Here is a 27,346-nt window from a genome sequence, read left to right on the forward strand (position 1 = left end):
GGGCGGGGCACTAAGCAAAGTGAGTTACTGTTTTTAGGAATCTGTAATGGACCGCGGGGCCACAGGGCCCACAGTGAGAAGTCAGGTCCCGTGAGCTCAGAGGGGCTCAGGGAAGGCCCAGGGTCAGGACAGTGACTCAGTCAGTCTGGATGGACTCTGGCAGGTTTACTAATTCTTTAATCAAGCTTCCATTTTCTCATGTGTAAATGAGAATAATTGCACCAACGTGTCACCTCTCCTTGGAAAATCCCAATGAGGTAACGTCTGGCCGACAGCAGCACTCAACACACATTCACTGCTCACCTCGGGGAGACAGTCCACAGCTGCTGCTGACCCATGAAAGGGCAGCTTCCCTGGAGTCCCCGGCCTTCAGCAGTATTTTGTAAAGAAATTCAACATCGGGCAGGAATAAAGAAAGGCCTCGGAAGGGAATGGGTCCGTGGGACGTGTGCCCGCACCGGGGACCACAGCTCAGAGCGGCCTGGGTCCCACCTCTCCACGGTCCTGCCCTGGGCCTCCTGGGCACTTCCAGAGAACTTGAGCTCCCCCAGCCGAGACAGCTGCTGCCACATCAGCAGTGGGAGTCAATGTGTCCCCACTGGTGGCTTTCTAACCCACTGCAATGTCCTCTGTCTGCTGAGTCTGTGCTGCACGTGGGCATCCTGACCGCACTGGGAACCTAACTGTGACTTCGACCATCGCTCAGTGGGAGAAACAGAGCTGAGGTCACAAAGAGCTTCCTCGTCAGCTCTAGGGACGCAGCGGACTGGCTCGGGTTGGACATGGAGCGCGACCCCAGGGCGTCGTACCTTCCTCTGCGGAGAACACTCGGGCCACCGGGCTGAAGGGTCCCTCGCCCTTGTTGTTGTACACGCCCACCTTGACCTCGTACGGGGAGAACGGCACGATGCTCTCGTTCCGAAAGACGTATCTCGGGGCGTCGGGGGACGTGACCACCGTCTGGATCCAGGTGCTGACCCCCAGCGGCCGGAAGGCCACCACGTACCCAAAGCCTTCCCCGTTCTGCAGCTCCTCCGGGACCGGCTGTGGAGGGAGGAGGGACGCTGTCGGTCACGCTGCCCCGGCGGCGAGGCGGAGCGGACCAGCGACAGCCCGCAGTCTGCCGGAGGAGCGTCCCGGAGCCTGCACCGTGCTGACGTGGGGCAGCCCAGCGGGACAGACAGACAGACGGACAGACAGACGGCCTCTCACCGCCTGGCCCGCTGAGCCCTTGTCAGGCTACTCAGATTTTTAAGCGTCTTGTCGCCCCAGTCTGAGTTCTGAATGATAATAATGGGTTGAATAACCTCATCTCTCGTGCTAAATAAACATACTCTCATCCCCAGTGTTGCCTTAATGGAGATAAATTACACACGGAGATGACAATGACGTACAAAAAAAATAATAAAACCAGGAGGAAAGGAAGTAAAAACCACATAAAGCCATGTGTGGAGCGTGTCGGAAACTCCTGCTGTTCTGTCACGGTCTCTTCACTTTGTATTTTTTCAACAACATCTTCAAATAATGCAGACAATTCCGGTGCCTTCTGGCTTTCAATGTGTTAATTAAAATTTTTCCTAATTACGACACAGCAGCCGCGGAGCGGACGGCAGAACTCGGCGCCCGCTGGCACCGGAGGGGGTGTCGCTGGTGGGGTGCCCCTGGCTGGTGTGGGGCCCGTCACCCCTGAGCACACGGCTGCACAGAGAGCCGTGCGGGCAGTGTCAGAGTCGCCAGCCAATGACCTCGGGCAAATCCGTTACTATCTCTGTGCCTCAGCGTTTTGTTTTGTTTGTTCTATAACATGTTGCAAGGATGCAATTTTAAAAATATGCCAAATGCCAGGAACAATGCTGGGCACGGACCCTCGCCCCACCCCGGAGGCCGCCTGAGGGACCGGGGCCCAGACACTCACATCCCAGGTGATCACCAGCTCCGACCGGCTCCCGCCTCCCCCGCTGACCTCAGAAGGAGGCACGTCTGGAGCTGTGAGGTGAGAGAGACAGAGAGGAGACCCTGTGGGCATCTGGACACGGGTCTGACAGATCAGTGTTGCCTTAGATCAGGGGTCCCCAAACTTTTTACACAGGGGGCCAGTTCACTGTCCCTCAGACCGCTGGAGGGCCAGACTATAAAAAAAAACTATGAACAAATCCCTATGCACACTGCACATATCTTATTTTAAAGTAAAAAAAAACCAAAATGGGAACAAATACAATATTTAAAATAAAGAACAAGTAAATTTAAATAAACAAACTGACCAGTATTTCAATGGGAACTATGCTCCTCTCACTGACCACCAACGAAAGAGGTGCCCCTTCCGGAAGTGCGGCGGGGGCCGGATAAATGGCCTCAGGGGGCCGCATGCTGCCCGCGGGCCGTAGTTTGGGGACCCCTGCCTTATATACTGAAATCACATGGTCAGTGGCACGTTTCGCACAGACAGGTGTGTGCACATATTTGCGTACGTGCAGAGTGGGCCCTCGAGCGACCCAGTGTGACCTTACAGGTTCCCTCAGACACAGGGTTTTCTCAGCAAACACCTGCGCTGTGTTTGGTCTGCGGAGGCAGGGCCAGCGGCCTGGACTGACTTACATCCAGGGGACTCGAGCACCCTCACTTTTGTACCCACCGGGGCCCTGGGTCCATCCCCAGTGGACACTGAGATACAGCTCAAGTGCTGGGAGAGTCAGAAGTGACGCCCGCCTTGTCCACCGCACGTGGGCCGGTGCCCCTGATGACCACGTGGTTCAAGGGTCAACTGTCTCTATCCTTGGGGAGATCGTGACGTAATTTATATCTGCGTAAAATTATCAACCGTTCAAACAGTGAGAAATAATGACTCAGTCTGGAGGTCAATGAGACAAGGAATTCACCAGGAGTGCTGGAAGGACGATATAACTCTTGAGTCAGCAGTGGCTCTACGTGACGATGCCAGACTCCAGCCCTGCAGTCCGGAGAGGAGACACTCTCCCGCTGACCCACACGGGGCTCCCCGTTCTCTCTCACACTGAGCGACACGCTGAGGGAGACGGGACCCCGGCAGGCGGGTCCTGTGCCCAGCCGCACTCGCTGCAGCTAGGAAGTGCTCGGCCCCAGGAGACGCCCCTCAGGTGTGTCACGCACACAGACGAGGGCAGGACGGCCCGCTCGCCGCCCCCTCTCGCAGTCCCTGGCGTCAGCGCTCTCTGCTCTGTCCCGAGCGTCACTCGGACGACCGAAACGCATGCTGTGAGTCCCACCTTGTCTCAGTTCCTACACGGCTAGACCAGCTCTGTTCAGAACCTCATCTGCTTCGTACCCGTTCATGTTACGGATTCTGAAACGAAGCCCTCGGGTTCTCTCGGGGGCCTCAACCGGGTGACGTTACGCCCCCTCTCATGTTCAGGGGTGACGTCAGGGTATTTTTAGCATTGTGAAACAGTCTTGTGGCTACCCTGAGCAGTTTCTCTGCCTGGGAAACATTAATGTTTCTTTCCTAACTTAATCCTTAAAGGGGACAAATGCTCGTCCTCATCCCCGACCTGAAGTCCCAGGCGTCATGACCCCACAGTTTGTCAGGGCCTGTTCTAAGGGGACACAGCCTGTCCCCCGATCACAGGGCCACTGTGTCACAGAGTCATTGCCACCCGACGTGACACAGAACCATGTTCACTCCACATGCACTCATGAAGGCCGAGGACACGCCGGGCCCGGGAAACGTCACCCGCCGTCAGAATCATGTTCTTTTTTTTTTTTTTTTTTGTATTTTTCTGAAGTTGGAAATGGAGGCAGTCAGACAGACTCCCACATGTGCCTGACCAGGATCCACCCGGCACGCCCACCAGGGGGCGATGCTCTGCCCATCTGGGACGTCGCTCTGTTGCAACCAGAGCCATTCTAGTGCCTGAGGCAGAGGCCACAGAGCCATCCTCAGCACCCGGGCCATCTTTGCTCCAATGGAGCCTCGGCTGCGGGAGGGGAAGAGAGAGACAGAGAGGAAGGAGAGGGGGAGGGGTGGAGAAGCAGATGGGCGCTTCTCCTGTGTGCCCTGGCCGGGAATCGAACCCGGGACTCCCACACGCCAGGCCGACGCTCTACCACTGAGCTAACCGGCCAGGGCCTCACGTGAGTCTTTGGACAGACGCCACGTGTCCACCAGTCCTGCCATTGGATGGGTCGGGTCACTGCAGGTGGATGACCGCGTGTGGCTCCCTGCTGCCTGGAGACTAAGGCCAGAGAAACGGAAGTCTGCACCCCGTGGAACCTGTCAACCCGCTTGTTACTCAGGAAACAAAACACTAACCTGCCTCTTCAGTTCTTACTTTTTCTGAGGGCAAACTGGGTTCTCCACCTCCGATCGTGTTGCTGGCTACAACCCGGAATTCGTACTCCACCCACGGGTTTAAGGCCACGACAGTCGCTGTGCGTGTCTTCCCGTCAATGACCTCGGGCACTACAGGGGGCATCGGAGAGGTCAGGGTCCGCGTCTCAGCGTGAACCCGAAATCCACCGACAGCGTCGAGGGCGCGGCCCCGGCCCCTCTACCTGTCGCGGCTGTTTGCCAGCCCACGGAGAAGGGCGTCCTCGCCTGCACGGAGTAGGACGTGACCGGGCTGTGGTTGTCTGTGCCCTCCTTCCAGGACAGCTGGGCCGTGGTGTCTGTGACCTCCTCCACCGCCACGTGCTCGGGGGGCCCCGGCGAGCCTGGGGGAGCGAGACGGCGGGCGGTGGGCGCTGTTCGCCAACGGCGTCCTCGTCCGCCCACGTGAAGGGCGTGGCACGTCCTCACTTGAACGCCTCCCAGGGACCCCGCTTCCTGAAGCACTTAAGGGAGAGGCTGTTTACCTGCAATGAGTCTCCCCCATTTCTGTTAGATCTTAAGTCAGAATGTGAGGCTGTCATTCTGAAGCCAGACCCTGGACGCCGGCTTGTTCGAGGTCTCTGTGAGGCAGGGTTCCCGCACCTCTGCAAACTCAACGCCCCTGGCTTTGGGGGAGGGGCCCAGTCCTTCCATCCAGTGCTACTCTGTGAGGCACTGGCGTCATCTCTCAGCCCCATAAAGTCAGCACCTTGGACAGCAGCTCAGAGTGGCCGACTGTCTCAGGCATGCCGTGTCAGCCTGATGCTTTTGGGGCGTTCACGCACACACACGCACACACACACGCACACGCACGCACACTCACACGCACGCACACGCACACACACGCACGCAGAGTCACCATTCCCCTTCCCAGTAAACACGACCTCCGAGTGGCGACACGCTCACAACACGTCCGCCAGGCGGCCGCTGTGGATGCTCGTCACAGAGGCAGCTGAATGAAGGGTCGAGCTGAGACCTTTGTATGGATTTGAATTCACACCCGTCCTCCCCGTCCCACTCCTGGGGGCGGGGGCACATGGAGACTAACACTGGCACGCCGTGTGCCGCCTCGTGCCGGATCCCCCTGCAGGAGGGAAGCTCGGGTGAGGCGCGGCGAAGGCAGCACAGGGCGGCGTCCGCGCTCACCTCTGACCACGAGGTCGGCGGCTGATGAGACGCTGTCCACGCCGCTCTGCACCACACACTCGTACTTCCCGCTGTGCTGCAGCTGGATGTTTCTGATCATCAGGTCGCCCGACGAGCTCTGTTGGAAAAAACACGCGACGAGATGAGCACGCTTCTATCCTGCAAACACAGAGCATCGTGGAGGCCGTGGCCGACGCCACCGTCGGGAGGAAGCCTGCGTCCAGAGAGAAGACCACGGCGGTGGACGTGAGGACGGACAGGTCAGACTGCAGACGGATTTCCATGGCTCAGTATAAATGACCAGCTTTTCTCCGGCACTTACGGTTTCAAAACCAAATAGAGGCGGAGACTAGTTCCCTCCACCAGACGACACCCCCGTCTGCACCTGTGCTCAGCACCCACCCACGCCCTCCCTCCGGGTCCCACCTCTGTGGACACCTCTCGAGGAGAGGCGGGGACACTCAGGTCTCTGGTGGGAGGGACACGCAGCAGGGCAGGGTGTAACTGTGGTCCAACCGCACTGGTGCTTAAAAAGCCTCTTAATTCAACTTCACTGCAGGATCTAGGGACTGTCAATCTGAACCCCTCAATAAGAAGCAATTACAGCATTTTAAGCTCTAAAGATGACAGCTGCCCTCAGGAAGTTTGCTGGCACCAAACCCCATGCCAATTAAGAGAGCGAATGTATTTCTACAAGCTCAACTTCAGACGGTCCTTGTTTCCCAAGAACGTAAAGTCCTGCTCGTAAAATGACACACTGTTTGCCAGGTTCAGGCATTAGGGAAAATATGGATTGAAATAAAACGATTTGGAAAAAGCAAAACCCCTTGGAATGAGCCCTTCCTGAGAAATCTCTAAGCCGGTGCTGGAAGGGAAGCGACATGTTTATCTTAACGCATTAAGGGACAGTTCGACTCTCAGTTTTTCTGGTATCTGTCAAAAGACGAATTCCACTATCCTGCTTTTAGGTAATTTCCTACAATCTCTGACAGGGTCATTTCTTAACTACGGCTTCAGTCCTTAGGATTCTTAATGGGCTGTGGGCTCTCTGTTGGCCCAACTTCTCGAGTCCTGGGAGGAGGCAGAAGTGAGGTGACTGATGGCTGTAATTAAATGGTAATCCATAAACTGTTTAGTCTGCACATTTCTTTTTCACCAAGTTGAACTTTTTTCATCCCCCTCCTCCCCCCTCCCCCGTCTCTCCTCCTCGGGGTTATTTATAGATTTATTCCCAGGACTAAACCTGCTTGCTTGCCGACCGTTAGAAAGGCTTCAGGTTTTAGGGTCTCCGGGTCCTCACAGGAGGTGGACGATCATGTCTACAGAAATCTCTTCTTGTTGGTGAAGCAGGAATGATCACTACTAAATTCTACGGAGGCACCAATGTCACAAGTTATTGTTCTGTTTGTCTCGTTATTTTGAAAGCATTTGGGTAAAACAGATTGGAACAGGACTTCACGTCCTTGGACAGAAAAATGCACATTAGCCTGACCAGGCAGTGGCGCAGTGCTTAGTGTGTTGGACTGGGATGTGGAAGACCCAGGTTCGAGACCCTGAGGTCGCTGGCTTGAGCACGGGCTCATCTGGTTTGAACAAAACTCACCAGCTCGGACCCAAGGTCGCTGGCTTGAACAAGGGGTTACTCGGTCTGCTGAAGGCCCGCGGTCACGAGACATATACATGAGAAAGCAATCAATGAACAACTAAGGTGTTGCAATGAAAAACTGATGATTGCTGCTTCTCATTTCTCTCCATTCCTGTCTGTCTGTCCTTATCTATCCCTCTCTCTGACTCTCTGTCTCTGTAAAAAAAAAAAAAGAAAGAAAAATGCACATTTTGGGCACACTGTCCTGTGTCTTCGAGAAAGGACGGGGCTGACCTTGGACTCACTTCTCTTCACACTGGGTATTTTATTGGTGATGAAAAAGAAATGATTTTATTGGCCGTGTAAAAACCAAACCAACTTTCCTGAAGAGACGCAGAGAGGCTTGACACCAGGGAAATACCATTTTAGTTATGTTTTTACACTGTGGAGTGGGGACGGAAGACGGACCGGTGGACAGGAGGAACCATTAACGTTTCTCAAGCACCAACAGGAAGCTGGTTGGGCGAAGGCATCAATGAAAAATTGAGCAACAATTGGGAGGGATACTCTCCTTACTTTTTTTTTAGATTTTATTTATTCATTTTTATTAGAGAGAGAGGGGAGAGAGAGAGAGAGAGAGAGAGAGGGATAGATAAAGAACAAGGGGAGGAGCAGGAAGCATCAACTCCCATATGTGCCTTGACCAGGCAAGCCCAGGGTTTTGAACCGGCGACCTCAGCATTCCAGGTCGACGTTTTATCCACTGCGCCACCACAGGTCAGGCTCTCTCCTTACTTTTGGCCTCTCTCAATAAGACCCGCTTGTACAGTCCTTTCCCCAGGGACCTCTCTCTCTCTCTCTCTCTCCCTCCCTCCCTCTCTCTCTCTCTCTCTCTCTCCCTCTCTCTCCCTCCCTCTCTCTCTCTCTCCCTTTCTCTCTCTCTCCCTCTCTTTCTCCCTCTGTCTTCCTCTCTATCTCTCCCTCTCTCTCTCCCTCCTTCTCTCTCTCTCCCTCTCTCTCCCTCTCCCTCCCTCCCTCTCTCTCCCTCTCCCTCCGTCTCTCTCTCTCCCTCTCCCCCTCCCCCTCTCCCTCTCTCTCTCTCTCTCTCTCCTGTCCTTTGGTGGAGCGGTGCGTGTGGTTACGACTCGTCTCAACAAGAGCTTGATCTCACCATGTCCCGTCCACCCAAGGAGCTCTGACACGTGACCTCTGTGTCAAGACTGAACCCAGTTCAGGGAACAGATAGATATGGGAACAAGTCATTTTTAAAAGTTTACAAAGTTTACTGGATAAAAGTTAAAGTCACACGGCACATACGCTGTGTAGATAACTCTACAACAAAGAGGCAATTTCCGGTCCTGTTGCTAATGGGGGGCGTCCGGTCCCCGTGGGGGGACCCACGGAGCAGCCACTCTGGGACACGGGGTAGCTCCCTAAGCCGGGACAGTAGCCCAATTCCGACCCAGCATTTCCTTCCCTTCCTACGAGTGTCCCTACAGAGTGTCCCCTATGGGAGTGTCCCCTACAGAGTGTCCCCTATGGGAGTGTCCCCTACAGAGTGTCCCCTACGGGAGCGACTGGGCGGCATCGCCCAGAGTGGCTGAACAGTGGACACACCCAAGCGTCGGTTAGAGCAAAGCAGTGGGAGCAGGCACGGACAGGAACGGTGTCAGGACACAGAAATGGAGGAGCTGTAGGACAGCGGTCAGCGTGTCTCAACCTGAAAGACACTCAGTCCGGCAGGAAGAGAACAGGACACTGGTCTGGGTCACACATCCCGACGCTGGTCACCTGTGTGGGGGGGTTCAGCCCACACAGCGGCAGGAATACGGGTCACGTTTCCTGCTGTCAACACTGGTTACTGAGTGAGCTCACTCAGTGAGCTGAAAACCCACGGGGCTGTACGCGCATGATTTGTGCATTTTTCGTAGAACAGAATGGCGCTCAAAATGCAGCTCCTGTTAAGATACATCTGCACCTCTCAATGCTCCACCTTCAACAGGCTGAAGGTGTCGGAGAACGTCCTTCTACACTCATTCCCCTCACAAGAACTAAACCCAGCATAATGCTTTAACTTGGTTAGCAATTGAGTGTTCCTACACGTTAAAAAAAAAAAAAAGGTACAGGAAATTCCAAAGGGACGTTTCACGATATCAAACCACCTCGGCCCCAATCACCTGGTCACTGAAAATGGTTAAAACACAGCTGGGGTGCAGCATCTGTTCCATTAGTTTGTTGGTCTTGGTGTTGCTTGCCTGAACTGGGCGTTTTCTCTGCCCTCAAGTGGGAGGGGCGAGAATGGGGCAGGTGGAGGCCGAAGCTGCCCCCGTCTCCCCTTCCCCAGGACCCCAGTGTCCCCAGCCCCTCTGCTGTGCTGCTGAGAGTTCGCACACTGTTCCCGGGAGTCCGAGATGTGGGAAACGCGTCTTCAAGTCGTGAGAACTTGAATCCTCAGACACCCTGTCTTGACGATCACGCGTTCAGAACCATTCATGAAGGAACTGCCTGCCGGACGCTGGTCCCTGGGGACGCAGCGGGTGTGAAGACACGTCCTCACACTCATGGAGGTTAGGGCCCAGGGAGCAGTGACTGGCAGCGACCACACACACAGTCACAGCAGTGGCGGTCCGGGTCACAGAGGACCAACCCCCTGAATTCCCAGAGTTTCAGCGAATGGACATTGAGCTGAGATCTGCGATGTGAGCACTAGCTCTCAGGAAAAGTGTAAGAAAAACTCGGTCTACACTGGGCACCACGGGGCAGGAGAGACCAGCCCGCTGGGGGTGGGGGCACAGGGGGGGTTGGTGGCGGGCGGGGGAGAGTTACCCCCAGAAAACTGAAAGTTCACTGGGGCTGATTCCAGGTTCATATTTAAATCTTTTTTTTTATTTTTTATTTTTATTTATTTATTTATTTATTTTTCTGAAGCTGGAAACGGGGAGGCAGTCAGACAGACTCCTGCATGTGCTCTACCGGGATCCACCCGGCATGCCCACCAGGGGGTGATGCTCTGCCCCTCCTGGGTGTCGCTCTGTCGCAACCAGAGCCACTCTAGCACCTGAGGCAGAGGCCAAGGAGCCATCCCCAGCACCCGGACCATCTCTGCTCCAGTGGAGCCTCGGCTACGGGAGGGGAAAAGAGAGACAGAGAGGAAGGAGAGGGGGAGGGTTGGAGAAGCAGATGGGTGCTTCTCCTGTGTTGCCCTGGCCGGGAATCAAACATATTTAAACCTTGAAGACAAAATCTCATTTTTATTTTTATTCTTTCTTTCTCTTTCTCTTTCTTTTCTTTTCTCTCTCTCTCTCTCTCTCTTTCTTTCTTTCTTTTTTATTGAGAGGCAAACAAACTCCTGCATGCGTGCCCCCCACCTGGCAAGCCCACTAGGGGGCGATGCTCTGCCCATTTTGGACGACTGCTCTGTTGTTCGGGTAACCAAGCTATCTTAGTGCCTGAGGCAGAGACCATGGAGCCATCCTCAGGGCCAGGGACAATTTGCTCAACCCATTCAAGCCATGGCTGTGGGAGAGGAAGAGAGAGAGAGAGAGAGAGAGAAGGGGAAGGAAAGGGGTGGAGAAGCAGATGGGCGCTTCTCCTGTGTGCCCTGACCAGGAATTGAACCTGGGACTTCCACATACCGGGCTGATGCTCTACCGCTGAAAAAACCGGCCAGGGCTATCTTTTTGTGTGTGTGTTTTTTTATATTCGAAAAAACGTTCATCTTCTCACACTTCCAGAACACGACACAGGTGTAGACGGTAAATGCACGTATGAGGCATGCCGTCTTTGACACACACACTAGGGGACCAGCCACTGGGCACGGAATGTTGATGTGGACCGTTAATGGCAAAACGCCTCTGTATATTCGAGGCGTAGCAAAAGGCTGAGTTCTCCCCCTTCCACCTCCATATTGGCTGTGATGCTGAGTATTTGCACCCACTTCACTTGCTTCCTTAAGTTGCTGGAAGCGATTCACGTGCCCTTCCTCTGACTCTGTTTGTTCAGATGTTGGTTGATTTCACTAATGCATGGTGGGAGGATTCCTGTTTATGCCTTGGGAGAGTTCCTGTTTTAGCCTTGGATGTGTAACTTTGTATCAAGGACTTCCTTGATTTGCATATGGCTATATAATAAAGCAAACTGGGGCTATGGGGCACTCGGATATTGTCATCAGCATTGAAGAGGCCTCCCAATCCCATCCTCTTTTCTTTCTTTTTTTTTTTTTTTTTTACAGAGACAGAGAGTGAGTCAGAGAGAGGGACAGATAGGGACAAACAGACAGGAACAGAGAGAGATGAGAAGCATCAGTTATTAGTTTTTTGTTGCGACACCTTAGTTGTTCATTGATTGCTTTCTCATATGTGCCTTGACTGTGGGCCTTCAGCAGACTGAGTGACCCCTTGCTCAAGCCAGCAACCTTCGGTCCAAGCTGGTGAGCTTTGCTCAAACCCGAGGAACCCGTGCTCAAGCTGGCGACCTCAGGGTCTCAAACCTGGGTCCTCCACATCCCAGTCCGATGCTCTATCCACTGCACCACCACCTGGTCAGGCCCATCCTTTTTTCTTAATAAGTCTGTTTTCTTAATTCCACACCATTCTCACTCAAAACCCAGAATTGGGAGCCACGCTGGTCCGCAGCAGAATGTAACAGAAGTGGGTCCCCTTCCCCTCTCCGGTCTGCGGTGACAGGGCCAGTGGCATTTACCTCCCTCTGCGTGGAGAGAAACCCAGCCCGGAACCTGAGGTGACGGACGCGGGAGCCAGGTGAAAACGAGATCGTTGCTAATGACAGGGACGCTGGCTGGGCATTGTGAGACCCGCTGGGGGCCGACTCCAAGGGGAATGAAATAACCTTGGGCTCGGAAGCCTCCTGAATGGAGCCAGTGGGGATTCAACTTTCCCGGTAACAAGTGAGCGGTGCACACTGACTCCCCGGTGAGCACTCGGGAGCGCACACCGCCCGGAAGCACGCGGCTCCGCTCAGAGGGACAGTGGTCCACGTGGCGGCTCTCTGGCAGGCACGGCCCCTCCGGTCCACGGGGCGGCTCTCTGGCAGGCACGACCCCTCTGGTCCACGGGGCGGCTCTCTGGCAGGCAGGACCCCTTCATCAGGGCCTCCTCGTCGCAGTTTCCAACCTGAGTCGCTCACCCCTCTGTGGAGCCCCTTCCAGAGCCTGGTCCTGGGCGCAAACCACCACTGGGTGCTCTGGAAACCGCGGGACCTGCCTGTTCCCCCCGGAATCTGGGCGGCGTTTCCCTCTGTGCGGGGCCCTGGGGAGCTGGGGGCAGACAGGACTGACCTCTGTATTTCTGATCACCCACTCAGACGGCTGCAGCAAAGCCCCCTTAGTCACAAATGTCACTGTGCGCCCGGGGGACACACATAACTAACACCCACTGAAACCTGGACACCGTTTTAATTTTTCTGACTGATGGACGATTTCCCCTGGAACGAACACCTGGCTGACTGAACAGGTTACATAGAACTGGTTAACGTCCATCGCTCCTGGTCCTTCTTTGGTGCCACTCAACTGGAAGGGTGTCCCAGTCCGGAACGGAGTCCCCGCTCGTCCCACTGTCACCGCGTCAGGAGAAGGGCCGGAAAGGATGACTGAAACTCGTCCACGGCCTTTCCTGGGTCTCCGCCTGTGCGCCAAGCGCCCGCGCTGCGCAAAGCTGCCGGATTTTCTGTTGCAGCTTTTTATGGGCCCCAGTCCATACGGGCGCCTTGGGGGGTTTCTTCCTGGGCTGTGTGGCACGTTGTCGGGGAACTGGCCTGGGCATCAGCGATCTTGGGGGCGGGGGCCCATCTCTGATCCACAGGGATTTTAACCCAATGTTTTCTCAACTCTCGTCACTGAAATCACACCTCCACACCCTTCCCCCCACATCTTAGTGCCAAAATCACTAGTATTTAATTCCTTAAACTGATTAATTTTCTTGAGCTTAAATATTTATATGGCAATTGATGTGGGGAAAGTATATTTTTATCTTAAATGGAAAACGGCTTATCACAATCGCAGTTCACAGCCAGAAGGAACTCAGTGAGTGGAAAACTGCAGACAGACCCTGCCCAGGGTGACGCAGGTGGACAGCAGCTGGACACTCCCGTCTCTGAGACCGAGCCTCCGCTGCCCCATTACACAAGTCACCGGGGCCACACCCAGCGCCACACCAAACCATTCCCCTGGATTTCCCCGAATGACTGAGTTGGCATGGGGACTCGATCTCTCCCCCTAATTCCAGGCTGCCCGTTGGGGCCCCGGTCTGCGTCGAGTACAGCAGGGGGCTCCCCAGACCCGACACCCAGCAGTGGTCAGCGCTGCTGCACGCTGAGCTCACCCCGGGTGCCTTGGAGAGAAAGCCAGGGACGCTCGACCACGTCCCAGAACAATCCGAGAGGGAGTCCAGGAGGAGGCGGTCCCGCTTGCAGTCAAGTCAGTGAGCAGTTGGTGGAAGTCGCTTACAGCCTCACCTTCACGGCTCCTGGAAATAAAAGGCTCCAGAGAGCTGCTCACGCCTTCCAACTCCAAGCTTCTGCTCAGCTCCCAGCCAGAGGGGTGTCCCTGAACACGGTGTGGTCCCAGAAGGAGGGTCAGGACACGCGTGTGGGAGACACAGTTTCCACGTCGAGCTCCGGGGTCTCACCGTGCATCAGACCGCCCGGCGTGCTCAGCAGTAACCGTGAAACAGGGCTGCTGAAACCGTTCCGCACGCTGACAGGTTCCCATAGGGTCACACAGACCCTCTCAGCCAGCTGGGGTCCCGGCAGGATTGACCCGGATGGGGCTGACACTCCAGACACAGAAAGAATACATTTCAGGTCCCGAGAGCTTGCCCTGAGCAACGACTGAACTCGGGGCCGGACCTCATTGTTTCTGTTTTACCCTCATATCCGAGTTCCGAAATCCTGTGACAGATCCGTTAGAATAAGACTCGTCTGTAAGAAAAGAAACCCATGGATACAAAGAAATAAAGAAAAAGCCATTGTTTCGTGGAAACTTGACCACGTTGTCCCAAATGTCTTATGTTTGCTGCTGGTTCTCGTCATGGCTGCTACATAATAATTTACCCAAAATGTAGCGGCTAAGAAAGCGATACCTTAAAAAAAATAAAATAAAATAAAGAAAAGAAAGCGATCCCTTATTCTGCCCGGGGATGTGTACCTGAGCGGAGAAAAGGGGACAGTGCAGCTCTGGGCCTCTGGACTGGGGACGGGGAGCCCACCTGGGGGACGGGACAGCAGGTGCTGGCGCTGGGTGGGGCTCAGCCCCTCCTGAGGAGCGGTCCCCATGCCGTGCCCGGCACAGTGACTGGATGTCAGAGGGAACTGTGCGTGGGACAGGGAGGAAGCCCCGCGGCAGGCACCTGGCCTCAGCCGGCTGCTGGTCATCGGACAAGGAGGCCCCGTGTCCACCAGACCCAGGGGGAGCGGTGTGAGTGTCACCACTCAGAGGGCGGGTGTCGAGTCACTGGACAGAGCACGTGGGTCAGGCTGTTGCTGCTGCCATTGTTGGGAGCCCAGGCCTGCCCACCTGCCCCCCCGGGGTGGTGGTGGCAGGTGTGCTGTGTGTCCACAGGCCCCTCCCCTCTGACCTGAAGGCCAATGGAGAGTTTGCGGCATTAGCTCAATGGCTCAACGACACCCTTCCTCGCAGGGCTGTGCTGGGTGACGCTAACAAGACCCCAGTCCCCTGGTCTGGTCTGGACACCCCTCCTTCCATCTCAGCAGCCTGAGGGTGAGCCCGACCACACGGTCACGTGAACTAATCACGGCGGCAGACCCGTGCGTCCAACAGCTCCCCTGTCCTCCACGGGGACACGCTGCTCATGGCGAAGTTTTACTGACGGAATGAAGATGAGGGCGGACGTTAAATACGAGAGTCATCAGACGATGGTTATCTTGGTAAAGAGAGGGAACTAAAATTTTAAAGTCTGCATAAGAATTCATTTTAAAAAATCAGAGCTTTATTTTGACTGTAATACAAGAACACTTAAAATGTCTGAGTTCTGGGCGTCAGTGTGTAAATTGCCCCAAACGAACCATTGATTCCTCACTTCCTTACTCCTGTTCCGCTCAATTCAATCGTCCAATAAAACCTTATGTCCTGAAAAGTGAAGGAACTTCCTTCCGAAAGGGAGGCATGAACTCTCAGCCGGGGTGACAGCTTCGCCTCAACAATAAGAAGGAAGGCCCCACTCTCAACACGCCCCCCACCCCCGCTTCTGGTCGACACAGAAGCTGCTGCTTTTCCCAACGAGACACGGTTAACGAGTTAACGACCCACCTGAGACCTGGCAGAGAAGTGAGCTCACGGGAAACCAGCCTCCAAAACCGGAGACACAACAGGCCACCGTGGGGGGCGGGGGGGGGCAGTCTGCAGGACACGGCACCCAGCTGAGCTCCCCTTAGCAAAGGCCTGTTCACCGCTGGCCCGTTCACCACGCAGACATTTCCGCCCCAAAGACAAGGCCTGTCTGCAGGCACAAAGGACTCCCCAGGGAGCGATGTTCTGAGGGCAAATGTGGAAGAGACGGCAGGGGGCCAGGGGTCACCTGCAGCTGGGGGTGGGGAGACCTCATTTCAGAGGAATTAAAATATTCCACCGTTGATCCTGGGGCCAGGTGCAGAAGGTGTTGACTCCACCAGAAACCATTCAGCTGTACACTCTAAGTGGTTGGCTTGTGTGGTACGTGAATGATTTCTCAATGAAGCTGTTAGAAACAGCGAAGCCAGCTTGAGTTAAAAAAAAAAAAAAAAGTCGCCACGATCAGCAGAGACGTTTTCCTCTGCGTCTGGCGTCATTTCTTTGTTCGCTGACTGGATTTGAGATGGACCCTATTTCTGCCAAGTGCCCTGGTCCAGGGTGTAGTCATGAGACTTCCCTCTCTGCCCCCCCCCCAAAACCACACCAGAATGATAAACCAGCTCTTCATTCTACGCTTCAGCCTCCACAGATGAGATTTTTTAAGTCTGTAAATCACAGATGCCGGTCAGTACCTGCCATGGACGTCGACAACTGGGGGTGTCGGGGACAATGACCAGCAGCACCCAGAGGAGAGCTGCTGACCGTCAGACGTCACGGACATTTCCCGTAGCACCTGACGTGGCCGTGCTGGCGTGTTCACGTGCTGGTGCACAGGCAGCCACAGTCACAGGTGTGCACACACGCACACGCACACACAGGCATCCCCTCCTGCTGGTGGCTGCCTACGGTTTTCAACCTCCCACCAGTGGGGTGGGTCCCAGTGTGGGGTCGGGAGCACACTCAGGGCAACAGCAAACAGGTGCCCCCCCCACGGAGAAAGCCAACGCCTCAGAACTGGGGCGACGCAACCTGAGGAAAGTGTTGGAGAAAAAGACGGAGCTCACAACAGCAGCATCTCCCTGACGCTTCCCACCTGCGTCTCCGCAGAGCCCGTCCCCGGGGGCCCCGGCCCCTCGACCGCCCCTCCCCGAGCAGGAAGCCCTAAGACCTCTCCGTGTCCCTCTGATGCTAAGGCTGCTGTGCCCCCCTCAACCCAGAAGTTACGAGAATGCTCAGGAAAGAGGAAGACGGATTTCTGACAACGTGAACGTAGAACCTTTCGTTTTGGGAACGACACGGTCACCTCAACGGAAATGCAACATGTGGACAGCGGGTACTTCCACTGAACTGAACGGAGACATCGCCAACAGCTTGAGCACGGAAGGACCTAGGGCAGATCTCGAATGACGGAGCTTCCGAATCCCAGCGGCGGGAGTGACCGCAGAGTGGGGCCTGCAGCGTCCATCCGGGGAGGGAGCCACACTGCGCGAGGGGCAGGGCAGCTCACGGGGGTGGACACTGTGTGGCCTCAGCACACGGTCCGATGACCACGGGGAACGGATGAGCTGGGAATCTGACGTGAAGGGAAAGGCCTGTTTCACCTCTGTCTGGAAAGAACAGAACAGGTCCCACACGCTGACGGCTGTCACGAAGCCATCTATCTTTTGTGCGTGTGACCTCTGGAAGTCCCACTGTCCCCACCGTCCCCACTGCCCAGCGTCAGATGGAAAAGGCGGCGTTGAGCACTCGTCCGTACGGAAACCAGGCGCGTAGCTTCTGTGAGCTTTCCCCGCCAGAAACACGCGCAGAATTTCTCTCTCTGTCCTGCAGAAGTCACCTTACTCCACCAGAGACACCGTGACTGACGCTCCCCGTTTTCTTGACTCGGAGGAGCCGGTCACAATTCTAACCGCCTTTAACCCCAAATCACTGACAGGCAAATGGAGAGGTTCTCGATCTCAGTATTAAAGCTGGGAAAGGAGAAGCTGCCCGATAAGGAGACATCGCCTCTCAACCATCTGTTTGGCAAAAATAAAAATTAAAAATCAAGAACAAAAACACGTGTGGGAACGGATTTGGGGGACAGGTGCCCCCCGATCTGCTGAAGGCTCCCGACCCTCGGCCGCCACTCTGGGGACAGTTCGGAGACCATGCTTCCAGGGGGGACGTCCCTCAACCAGTCCCGTTATCCCCTGGTTTCACAGAGGAGGAAACAGAGGCGAATGTAGATTCAAGACCAACAGTTCCGACTAGAAGGAAACAGGTTTGAAGAGCCGGGACTCCGCGCTCGGACTCGGTGATGCGGTGATGCTGGGACTGCGTTTGTAACTCCAGCCGGTCCAGCAGCTGCTCCCCGGAGCTCCTCCCCGGCAGCTCCTCCCCGGCAGCTCCTCCCCGGAGCTCCTCCCCGGCAGCTCCTCTCCGGCAGCTCCTCCCCGGCAGCTCCTCCCCGGAGCTCCTCCCCAGAAGCTCCTCCCCAGAGCTCCTCTCCGGCAGCTCCTCCCCGGAAGCTCCTCCCCAGAAGCTCCTCCCCAGAGCTCCTCTCCGGCAGCTCCTCCCCGGAAGCTCCTCCCCAGAAGCTCCTCCCCAGAGCTCCTCCCCGGCAGCTCCTCCCCGGCAGCTCCTCCCCGGAGCTCCTCCCCAGAAGCTCCTCCCCAGAAGCTCCTCCCCGGAATCTCCTCCCCAGAGCTCCTCTCCGGCAGCTCCTCCCCAGAAGCTCCTCCCCAGAAGCTCCTCCCCGGCAGCTCCTCCCCGGAGCTCCTCCCCAGAAGCTCCTCCCCAGAAGCTCCTCCCCGGCAGCTCCTCCCCGGAAGCTCCTCCCCAGAGCTCCTCTCCGGCAGCTCCTCCCCAGAAGCTCCTCCCCAGAAGCTCCTCCCCGGCAGCTCCTTCCCGGAGCTCCTCCCCAGAAGCTCCTCCCCGGCAGCTCCTCCCCAGAATCTCCTCCCCAGAGCTCCTCCCCAGAAGCTCCTCCCCGGCAGCTCCTCCCCGGCAGCTCCTCCCCGGAGCTCCTCCCCGGCAGCTCCTCCCCGGCAGTTCCTCCCCGGCAGCTCCTCCCCGTCAGCTCGTCCCCCGGCAGCTCCTCCCCGGAAGCTCCTCCCCGGAAGCTCCTCCCCGGAAGCTCCTCCCGGCAGCTCCTCCCGGCAGCTCCTCCCCGGCAGCTCCTCCCCGTCAGCTCGTCCCCCGCAGCTCCTCCCCGGAGCTCCTCCCCGTCAGCTCGTCCCCCGCAGCTCCTCCCCGGAAGCTCCTCCCCGGCAGCTCCTCCCCGGAGCTCCTCCCCGGAAGCTCCTCCCCGGAAGCTCCTCCCGGGAGCTGACAGCCTCAGAAACCGCCCCGGGGGTGACTCTCAAGGTTGTACTATTCTTCATCCCAAATGTATTGACCATTGTTTTCCTTATGCGGAGAAGCGTCTGCCCTGCGGTCAGTTGGGACACTGACACTCGGCACACACAGCCTGCCACACCAGACGTGTCCCCCACCCCCAGACATGTGTCCCCCCCAGACGTGTCCCCCACCCCCAGACGTGAGTCCCCCACCCCCAGACGTGTCCCCCACCCCCAGACGTGAGTCCCCCGCCCAGCAGCCCTTCCGCATAAGTGCGGCCCCCACTAGTGACTTCTCTCCTGACACGCAGTCTGCCCGGGGTGGGAGCCATGCCTCCAGGTGAGTCACGGGCTCAGCCCGACAGGACGGTCCACGGAGACGCCGATCACCCGTCTCCACCGTCACCTGCACTTCTGACCGATTGGCTCTCCACGGGGGTCCCGTGGCTCTCCCCCTCGGGGTCCGTGGTCTGCTGGAACGGCTCACAGAACACGGGAAACACGCAACACGTTTACCGCTGGATTATCAAGGACGTGCTAGAGGACACAGGCGAGCGGCCCACGAGTGAGGTCCGGGCGGGTCCCGGCTGCGGGCGCGTCTCTGCCCGTGAGGTTGGGGTGCATCCCCTCCCAGCATGCAGGTGGCTCCCCATCCTGGAAGCTCTCCAAACCTCACGCTTTTGGGACTCATATGGTGGGTACATCGCACAGTTCCCACCCACTGCCAGCCCCTTCCCGGAGGCTGCGAGTCCCAGACTGCTAATCACAGCCCCTCTCTCTGCTGACCAGCCCTTGTCCAGGAGCCCGTGGACAGTCCTTGATTAGAACAAGGACACTCCTGTCACCGAGAAAGTCTGATGGTGTCAGGCGGTGGGGCAGAGAGCCGCGTGTCCTGCCCTTTCACCGCTGGGCACTAGGACCTGCCTTAAATCTTTCCAGGGGACACAATTCGGATCAAAACAATGTCCTCTTAAGTTGCACACGACCTTAACGCACCAGTGTGCCTGTGGCTACGCAGACGCACATTAACAGGAGACCTTGGTCACACGCGCCCAGCGGAGTCGCCTGTCATGTTGTCCAAAGGACAGACCCACGCTCTGCGATGACCGCTGACGTCTCAGCCAAAAGAACGGAGCCACCGAGAGTCAGTGCCAACCGGCCACCGGGGCGGTGGCTCAGACAGGGGACCCTGTGAGGCCTGCTCTCGGTCAACTGCCCTGAGTCAGCTCCTCGCCGTTCTCCACAAGTTCCCGTTCCTCCTCGGACCGGCAGGTCTGGGTCACGGGGAGCCGTCCCCCATGAGGTCACGGAGCGTGACGTAGCGTCTGTGCTCTGGTGTGGACCCGGACACTAACCAGCTCAGAGACCGGACGGCGCAGGTTACTAACCACTTTGAACGCTCAGCGTGCGTGCCTGTTAACACGAAATCTTACCGCTGATGTCCGACGTGATCTCGAGGCCTCTCTGTCACGGAGCTGCTGGTGGGACCCCGGGGGGCACACTTAGCAAACGGGACTCGGTCAGGTTCATAATCAGTGTGCCCCGTGTCGACGGCACACACATGGGCAAGAACACTGTCCCTTCCCTGGGCGACTGAGGACAGAACCATCCTGGACAATGTTTCGTATCAAGACAACAGGCGCAAACTTAATTAAAATGGTAATTCCTAGGTTGAACTATGCTTGCTTTCTGGTGATCACAACAGTCCCATCAGATCACGCCCGACCTGGGAGCCAGACCCGCTCTCACCGGTGCCGTGGCTGCTGCCCGCCTCACACCGGTGCCGTGGCCGCTGCCCTCCCCACACCGGTGCCGTGGCCGCTGCCCTCTCACTCCGGTGCCGTGGCCGCTGCCCTCTCACTCCGGTGCCGTGGCCGCTGCCCTCTCACTCCGGTGCCGTGGCCGCTGCACTCCCCACACCGGTGCCGTGCCCGCTGCCCGCCTCACACCGGTGCCGTGGCCGCTGCCCTCTCACTCCGGTGCCGTGGCCGCTGCCCTCCCCACACCGGTGCCGTGCCCGCTGCCCGCCTCACACCGGTGCCGTGGCCGCTGCCCTCCCCACACCGGTGCCGTGGCCGCTGCCCTCTCACTCCGGTGCCGTGGCCGCTGCCCTCCCCACACCGGTGCCGTGCCCGCTGCCCACCTCACACCGGTGCCGTGGCCGCTGCCCTCTCACTCCGGTGCCGTGGCCGCTGCACTCCCCACACCGGTGCCGTGGCCGCTGCCCTCTCACTCCGGTGCCGTGGCCGCTGCCCTCCCCACACCGGTGCCGTGCCCGCTGCCCACCTCACACCGGTGCCGTGGCCGCTGCCCTCTCACTCCGGTGCCGTGGCCGCTGCACTCCCCACACCGGTGCCGTGCCCGCTGCCCGCCTCACACCGGTGCTGTGGCCGCGGGCTCCTTCAGAGCAGGGGCAAGGGCGCGACTTACCCCGCCGGCCTTCTCCACGTGCGAGCCGTCCTTCCTGAAGTCCGCTGGGGCCCCGTTGAAGTACCAGGTAAACACGATGTCCAGCAGAGGGTCGTGCCGCACCTGGCAGGGCAGGACCACGCTCTCGCCCACGGACACGTCCAGGTTGGACGGTGCCACCGTGATCCTCGTGGGCTCTGTGGAGAGACAGGGAGGCCGTGAGCGGAACGCCAGCGTCTTACTTTGCTGGAAGTGACCTTCACAGGCAGACTGACAATTGAATTCAGGGTGTGGGCGTTTGGGTCTGCCTGCGTGGTCACAGGAACATCTACATGACAAAGATGTCACTATTAAGTGGACATTTTTATGCGTATCTATAGCATATTTCCTTAGATCCACTAGTTCTTGTTAAAAGAATAATGGCTGGCATCTGAATTTACGGGATAAATAAATTTAGAAACTGAAGCCACCTGTTAACAAGAGTGATGACAGTCGGACAGAATCAGTTTCTGCTGCGATCTACACTCTGTTGAGGGCAGAGGCGGGGACAGAGCCTGGTGGCCCCTCACTTGGAATGACTGACCAGAAAAGAATTCTGTCAAAATTTAAACAGACCCTGACCCTGAGGACAGCACAGAGGACGCTGGGGGCAGCATGGAGGAGGAACACAGAGCTGACCGGGTCATCGGGCTGCTCCACCCTGACCCAGAGGACAGCACAGAGGACGCTGGGGGCAGCATAGAGGAGGAACACGGAGCTGACCGGGTCATCGGGCTGCTCCACCCTGACCCTGAGGACAGCAGAGAGGACGCTGGGGCCGGCGCAGAGGAGGAACACGGAGCTGACCGGGTCATCACGCTGCTCCACCCTGACCCTGAGGACAGCACAGAGGACGCTGGGGGCAGCATGGAGGAGGAACACGGAGCTGACTGGGTCATCGGGCTGCTCCACCCTGACCCTGAGGACAGCACAGAGGACGCTGGGGGCAGCATGGAGGAGGAACATGGAGCTGACCGGGTCATCGGGCTGCTCCACCCTGACCCTGAGGACAGCACAGAGGACGCTGGGGGCAGCATGGAGGAGGAACACAGAGCTGACCGGGTCATCGGGCTGCTCCACCCTGACCCTGAGGACGGCACAGAGGACGCTGGGGGCAGCATGGAGGAGGAACACAGAGCTGACCAGGTCATCGGGCTGCTCCACCCTGACCCTGAGGACAGCAGAGAGGACGCTGGGGCCGGCATGGAGGAGGAACACGGAGCTGACCGGGTCATCGGGCTGCTCCACCCTGACCCTGAGGACAGCACAGAGGACGCTGGGGGCAGCATGGAGGAGGAACACGGAGCTGACTGGGTCATCACGCTGCTCCACCCTGACCCTGAGGACAGCACAGAGGACGCTGGGGGCAGCATGGAGGAGGAACACGGAGCTGACCGGGTCATCGGGCTGCTCCACCCTGACCCTGAGGACAGCACAGAGGACGCTGGGGGCAGCATGGAGGAGGAACACGGAGCTGACCGGGTCATCGCGCTGCTCCACCCTGACCCTGAGGACAGCACAGAGGACGCTGGGGCCGGCGCAGAGGAGGAACACGGAGCTGACCGGGTCATCGGGCTGCTCCACCCTGACCCTGAGGACAGCACAGAGGACGCTGGGGACAGCATGGAGGAGGAACAAGGAGCTGACCGGGTCATCGGGCTGCTCCACCCTGACCCTGAGGACGGCACAGAGGACGCTGGGGGCAGCATGGAGGAGGAACACAGAGCTGACCGGGTCATCGGGCTACTCCACCCTGACCCTGAGGACAGCAGAGAGGACGCTGGGGCCGGCATGGAGGAGGAACACGGAGCTGACCGGGTCATCGGGCTGCTCCACCCTGACCCTGAGGACAGCACAGAGGACGCTGGGGGCAGCATGGAGGAGGAACACGGAGCTGACCGGGTCATCACGCTGCTCCACCCTGACCCTGAGGACAGCACAGAGGACGCTGGGGGCAGCATGGAGGAGGAACACGGAGCTGACCGGGTCATCGGGCTGCTCCACCCTGACCCTGAGGACAGCACAGAGGACGCTGGGGGCAGCATGGAGGAGGAACACAGAGCTGACCGGGTCATCGGGCTGCTCCACCCTGACCCTGAGGACAGCACAGAGGACGCTGGGGCTGGTGCAGAGGAGGAACACGGAGCTGACCGGGTCATCGGGCTGCTCCACCCTGACCCTGAGGACAGCACAGAGGACGCTGGGGACAGCATGGAGGAGGAACAAGGAGCTGACCGGGTCATCGGGCTGCTCCACCCTGACCCTGAGGACGGCACAGAGGACGCTGGGGGCAGCATGGAGGAGGAACACAGAGCTGACCAGGTCATCGGGCTGCTCCACCCTGACCCTGAGGACAGCAGAGAGGACGCTGGGGCCGGCATGGAGGAGGAACACGGAGCTGACCGGGTCATCGGGCTGCTCCACCCTGACCCTGAGGACAGCACAGAGGACGCTGGGGGCAGCATGGAGGAGGAACACGGAGCTGACTGGGTCATCACGCTGCTCCACCCTGACCCTGAGGACAGCACAGAGGACGCTGGGGGGCAGCATGGAGGAGGAACACGGAGCTGACCGGGTCATCGGGCTGCTCCACCCTGACCCTGAGGACAGCACAGAGGACGCTGGGGGCAGCATGGAGGAGGAACACAGAGCTGACCGGGTCATCGGGCTGCTCCACCCTGACCCTGAGGACAGCACAGAGGACGCTGGGGCTGGTGCAGAGGAGGAACACGGAGCTGACCGGGTCATCGGGCTGCTCCACCCTGACCCTGAGGACAGCACAGAGGACGCTGGGGACAGCATGGAGGAGGAACAAGGAGCTAACCAGGTCATCAGGCTGCTCCACCCTGACCCTGAGGACAGCAGAGAGGACGCTGGGGCCGGCATGGAGGAGGAACACGGAGCTGACCGGGTCATCGGGCTGCTCACAGACGCTCCTCCCCACGTCTCCGACCCGCCCCGTCTGCCGCAAACCAAGCTCCTTAGCCCTCCCCCCCCCTGCCATTTCTTTGTTCCAGGTCACAGCAAACGTATTCCATGGTCATTTAAATGTGCTGTCTAAGCTTCCTCTCCTAACCTCCCTCTCTAACCAGTTCCTGTAGCGCCTGCCCCCCCCCCCCCCGCTGCCCAGGCTCCCCTGCGCACCCCCACCCCTCGCACGTCCATCAGCAGCATCTCCTGAGGCGCCGCGCTGACCCCTACATCCTGTCTTCTCCTGGATGCTCTCCCTGCCCCGCTCCGGGACACCAGCCCCTCCCGGGGTTCTCCCACGGGCTGGCCGCTGCTCTCCTGGTTCCTCTTCTGCTGAACGTCTCGAGTTTGGTGGTTTTCTGACCCCGACGTCACTCGTCCTCCGTGGCTGTCCCCAGCCCCCGGTCCTCAGGTCCCAGCTGCCTGCCGACAGCCCCCCAGTGTCCCCCCCACAGCGCCCCCCCTGGGTCAGGCTCAGACACCCCCCTCACCAGGCTGTGTACCTGCTGGGTGTTGAGGTCACCATGGTGACCGCTCCATCTTAGCCCCTCAGGGGACACAGTAGGGTCACAGCCCCTGCACTCGGGGACTCAGGCTGTGGACAACTGCGGGCATGCTGGCCACAGAATGTTAAGTAGGTGTCCGTGGGCAGCTGACCTGTGTTTCTCCTCTGCAGGGACGGGCAGCGTGCGGACGATGGACGTGCTGGGACACTTACTCCTGAGTGAAGATGCAGGGCTCGCCCGCAGGGACTGGCACACGTAGAGAGCAAGTTGCTTCTTCTTCAACCCCTCGTGACCCAGGGTTTGTTTGCTGGTGGAGATTTCCCAGTCCACACGTCCAGGCTGACTCCTGACTGGCCCTCTGGCCCTCCCACGCCTGGGCCCTCTGCCGGCTCAGGGGCCATCACGCACCTGCTGTTCACCCCACACCCCACGGCCACCCTGGTCTCCCGTCTGCCTCTCGGACACAACCTGCCAGCAGCTCCTGTCCACTCTCCCAGAGCACAGGTCAGGGCCCCTCCTCCGACTCCTCTGCGGCCACCTGGTCAGGGCCCCTCCCCCGACTCCTCCTGTCCACTCTCTCAGAGCACAGCTCAGAGCCCCTCCCCCGACTCCTCTGCGGCCGCCTCCGGGTCCCTGTCCCCTCCTGCCTGGACATGCCACGGTGTCCTGAGACTCAGTTGTCCCTCTTCACCCCGTCCCCCTCACCCCTGTATGTCTGTCCTCTAAAGCAGTAGTCCCCAACCCCTGGGCCGCGGACTGGTGTGGTCCGTGGGCCATTTGGTACCGGTCCGCAGAGAAAGAATAAATAACTTACATTATTTCCGTTTTATTTATATTTAAGTCTGAACGATGTTTTCTTTTTAAAAAATGACCAGATTCCCTCTGTTACATCTGTCTAAGACTCACTCTTGATGCTTGTCTCGGTCACGTGATACATTTATCCGTCCCACCCTAAAGGCCGGTCCGTGAAAATATTTTCTGACATTAAACCAGTCCGTGTCTCAAAAAAGGTTGGGGACCACTGCTGCACAGGACATCACCACTCTGCCTCCTCTCTGCGCTCCGAGCCAAAGCCGGAGTCTGGCCAAGGTCAGTGCTAAGGCCCCGGACCCTGTGACTCCTCCCCCCGGACTCCGTGACCCCTCCTCCCCCCCCCGGACTCCGTGACCCCTCCTCTCCTCCCCCCCCCCCCGACTCCGTGACCCCTCCTCCCCCCGGACTCCGTGACCCCTCCTCCCCCCCCCACTCCGTGACCCCTCCTCCCCCCGGACTCCGTGACCCCTCCTCCCCCCGGACTCCGTGACCCCTCCTCTCCCCGGACTCCGTGACTCCCCCTCCTCCCCCCGGACTCCGTGACTCCTCCTCTCCCCGGACTCTTGGGCGGAGTCTCCTCCACGGAGGGGCCCCCTCGCCCCCCGACGCACGCCCTGCGCTTCCTGGTCCCACCAGTGTCTCTGCTTGTCTTCTCTGGACCTCGGCCGGGGGCAGGCACCAGGGCAGCGTCTGGTCACTGCCCAGAGCAGGTGCTCAAGTTTCCCTGAATGAATAAATGAGCAGAACAGACACTCCGCTCTGACTTGTACTGAGGTCACGGGTCCTTCCACGGCCTTAACGTCTCCGGAAACCATCAGGCACTTAACAAGGCAGCGTGTGCAAGAGGCCTCACCCAGCAGTGCAGCCAACACGGAGCAGGTCGGGTACACCACCCGTGAACCCATGCCTGCCACCACGGCGACGTGTCCCGGGGGCACGTGGGTGCGCGGGGAATGGTAAGAACCGTTCTCTTGGTTCTCACGTGGAACACAGGTGTGCACACAGGTGACCTCCGCGGTCACCCACCCAGGGTGCCTCTCCCACCCCTATCCCGGACGCCCGGCGCCCCCGCCCGAGGACCCACCTGTGACGAGCAGGTGTGTGGAGCCGTTGGCTCTCCCGAACTGGTTCTCGGCGAAGCAGGTGTAAGTTCCGGTGTCTGCCTTCGTCACGTTGGCGATCCTGAGTCCTCCGTCTTGTGAAAAGGAGATTCTGAAAGATACACAAAGTCAGAGGAACGCAGAGAAGCCGCACGGTTCCCCCCATTAGCAGTTCTTCGCACAGACGTGTTGCCTTAAGCTGGTTCTTTGCTCCTGGAGATCGAGGAGCCGCGCAGAGAGCTCACGCACACGTGGCGGTCGAGTGGGGGACGCCCAGCCTTCACCGCCCGGACTCGACGGCGTGGCCGAACCGCCCGGCTGGACACCACGCCTGACTGGCGAGAGTCCTTCGTCAAGTAAGTGTGAAGTGTTTCCCAAAGTCACACGGTGTGGCAGACGTCCTGTGGCTCAGCCTTCTCAGTTCAGAGGAGATAAAAGGGACGCATGACACCGTGTCCCTTAAATCGGAAACAGTCTGTGGGAACTGAGAAACCGCGGGCCTCCTGCTGTGAACCGGGGAGAGCGCCCTCGACCCGGGAAACCCCAGGGCTCACAGGGAACACGGCGCAGTCCCCGTGAGCTCCTGTACCGGCCGAGCAGCAGGGAGACCCGGCGTGCCTCGAGCACGCGCTCCACGTCCTCACACAGCGCTGGGCCTCGCGAATGGACGAGGAACCCACCACTGCCTCCCGTGCTCCGGGCCCTGTGCGTCCCTGGGCGTCCCGTGCGAGCGAGCCATGATCCCACCGTCCTGGGGGACAGGCTGTGAGTGCAGGGGGTCCGTCACTGCACACACCAGTAGGCAGGTGGT

General features: G+C 58.5%; 1 protein-coding gene across 2 annotated transcripts in view; it reads right to left on the minus strand.

Moving 5' to 3' along the window:
* Positions 1-27,346, minus strand: part of CNTN3 (contactin 3) — a 211,075-nt gene that overhangs the window by 15,950 nt on the left and 167,779 nt on the right. For both annotated transcript variants that reach the window (XM_066244550.1, XM_066244549.1), the window contains exons 12-18: positions 26,520-26,647; positions 21,129-21,304; positions 5,489-5,606; positions 4,528-4,686; positions 4,286-4,435; positions 1,916-1,986; positions 810-1,044 (exon numbers count right to left, since the gene is read on the minus strand). In XM_066244550.1, the coding sequence (XP_066100647.1) occupies positions 810-1,044; positions 1,916-1,986; positions 4,286-4,435; positions 4,528-4,686; positions 5,489-5,606; positions 21,129-21,304; positions 26,520-26,647 (1,037 nt within the window). The remainder of the gene's footprint in view (positions 1-809; positions 1,045-1,915; positions 1,987-4,285; positions 4,436-4,527; positions 4,687-5,488; positions 5,607-21,128; positions 21,305-26,519; positions 26,648-27,346) is intronic.

This window comes from Saccopteryx bilineata, chromosome 10 (assembly GCF_036850765.1).
Source record: "Saccopteryx bilineata isolate mSacBil1 chromosome 10, mSacBil1_pri_phased_curated, whole genome shotgun sequence".
NCBI classification, from domain to species: Eukaryota; Metazoa; Chordata; class Mammalia; order Chiroptera; family Emballonuridae; genus Saccopteryx; species Saccopteryx bilineata.